Raw genomic sequence first — 1,519 nt, forward strand, 5'->3', positions numbered from 1 at the left:
GTGCGAGGCTGAGGTGACTCTCTGCACTGTTTCTTTTTTGCTCCCCTCTGCTGTCTTGGCTGCTGTGGGGGGAACACAAAGGTTCTTGCTTCGTCCGTAAGTATGTCCGCGCGCAGAGTTTGTTGTTGGTGGGTGTAGGAATGCTGAGATTTGTTTGAGAGGTGTCTCGTTGCCGTAGTTGGCACAGAGGTGTATAGGGGTGTGTCTCAAATTGTCTGCCGCATGTGAGTTGGAGGCAATCCTGCTAGAAATGAGATTGTTTTGCCGAATGAGTGGTGTATATCTGGTGCGGCCAAAATGATGGAAATGAATTTCTTACTACCTGGCGGTGCGGTGTGGTGCACCGCACTGTGGCCGAAGGTGCGACATGATTGGTTCTTCTTAGCGTGTCGGAAGTGTGCAGTGGCTCTGGAGGTTCCCATGTTAGTCGGTGTGTCCATCGGCGTGTGCGCTGTTGAGGAGCACGAAGACCGCAGTGTGGTTATCTTTTTTTTTTTACCTTTTTTGTTCGTCCGCACTCAAATTGCTATGCTGGGTGCGGTGGATTGCCTTCACTTCGAATATATCCGTTGCTCTGGTGCTGGGGTGTGTTCTAGGTACTTTCCTGCGTTTAGTGCTGCTGCCATTCCGGCGGAAGAGCAACTGTGACGCTGACTGCCTAACTTATTTCTCCCGGGAAAGTTGGGTTGTGCGCAACTGTGTTCACCTCGGTTTAAGATCATAGGCTGAGGACTTCGTGAGTGACTGCGCCTTTGCAACTGAGCTGCTAAACCGTTACGGTGATTTAAACCACATTACTTCCCTGAAGATCACTGCAGTTGGTGTTTGACACCTGTAAGTAGAAAAGAACACAGGTCTTCGAACGTTATGCATTCCTTTGCTCTGTGTGTATCGGTGAAATATCAAGGCGTCGCCGACGGCCCTCGTCTTTCTTTCTTGGTCGCTTTGTTCTGCGCGACGGGCTCTGGGTGTATTACCTCGAGAGGTGCTCTGATTGCTGTGGCTGGGGGGTTTGACATCTGGTTGCAACTGCGCTTGGCTGCGTGTGTGTGTGGACGCAGTGCATGCCTCCTTTGTTGTGCCGTAGCTGCCGTGGCTTGGCACTTGGTTACCCATTCTCACGTAGTGGCTTCTTTAGTTACCTGATGTATCTTTCCTCCCCTGTCTGCCCTGGAAAGTAAAAAGACACACAATGCGGACACTCCAGCGGCGTGTAGCCGTTATCCTCTTGTGGAGCCTCTCGCTCTTTCTCGTCGTTGCTATTACCTTGAATTCCCCCAAAAGGTTTGGTTCTTCACTTAATCGTTTTGGCATTTTGCAGGAGGAACTACCCAAGCAGCGGCGGAATATCATGAGTCCCTTCGACAATAATACGGACGTTTTACTTCTTCCCAGTTTGCGTAGCTCATATCTCTGTGAATACTTGACAGATGCTACACAGTTGCCTTCGGGGTGTGTTCTCTCGTGTGGCGCAGGGGGGCAGCATGACGGTGGTGACTTCAACTGCCATGTCCACACG

The 1,519-nt window shown here is 51.0% G+C and overlaps 2 protein-coding genes across 2 annotated transcripts; both read left to right on the top strand.

The window, feature by feature from the left end:
• Positions 1–297: 297 nt before the first annotated feature.
• DQ04_20011000 (hypothetical protein) lies at positions 298–648 on the top strand (the record flags this gene model as incomplete). The annotated part of the gene is made up of 1 exon (XM_009317880.1): positions 298–648. One exon carries the CDS (start codon positions 298–300, stop codon positions 646–648), a length of 351 nt encoding a protein of 116 aa, XP_009316155.1.
• A 544-nt stretch (positions 649–1,192) lies between these two features.
• On the top strand, positions 1,193–1,519 carry DQ04_20011010 (hypothetical protein; the record flags this gene model as incomplete). The annotated part of the gene is made up of 1 exon (XM_009317881.1): positions 1,193–1,519. A coding segment is annotated over one exon (327 nt), but the record flags the coding sequence as incomplete, so codon positions are not given.

The sequence above is a fragment of the Trypanosoma grayi genome (genome assembly GCF_000691245.1).
Source record: "Trypanosoma grayi strain ANR4 Tgr_2001_V1, whole genome shotgun sequence".
NCBI classification, from domain to species: domain Eukaryota; phylum Euglenozoa; class Kinetoplastea; order Trypanosomatida; family Trypanosomatidae; genus Trypanosoma; species Trypanosoma grayi.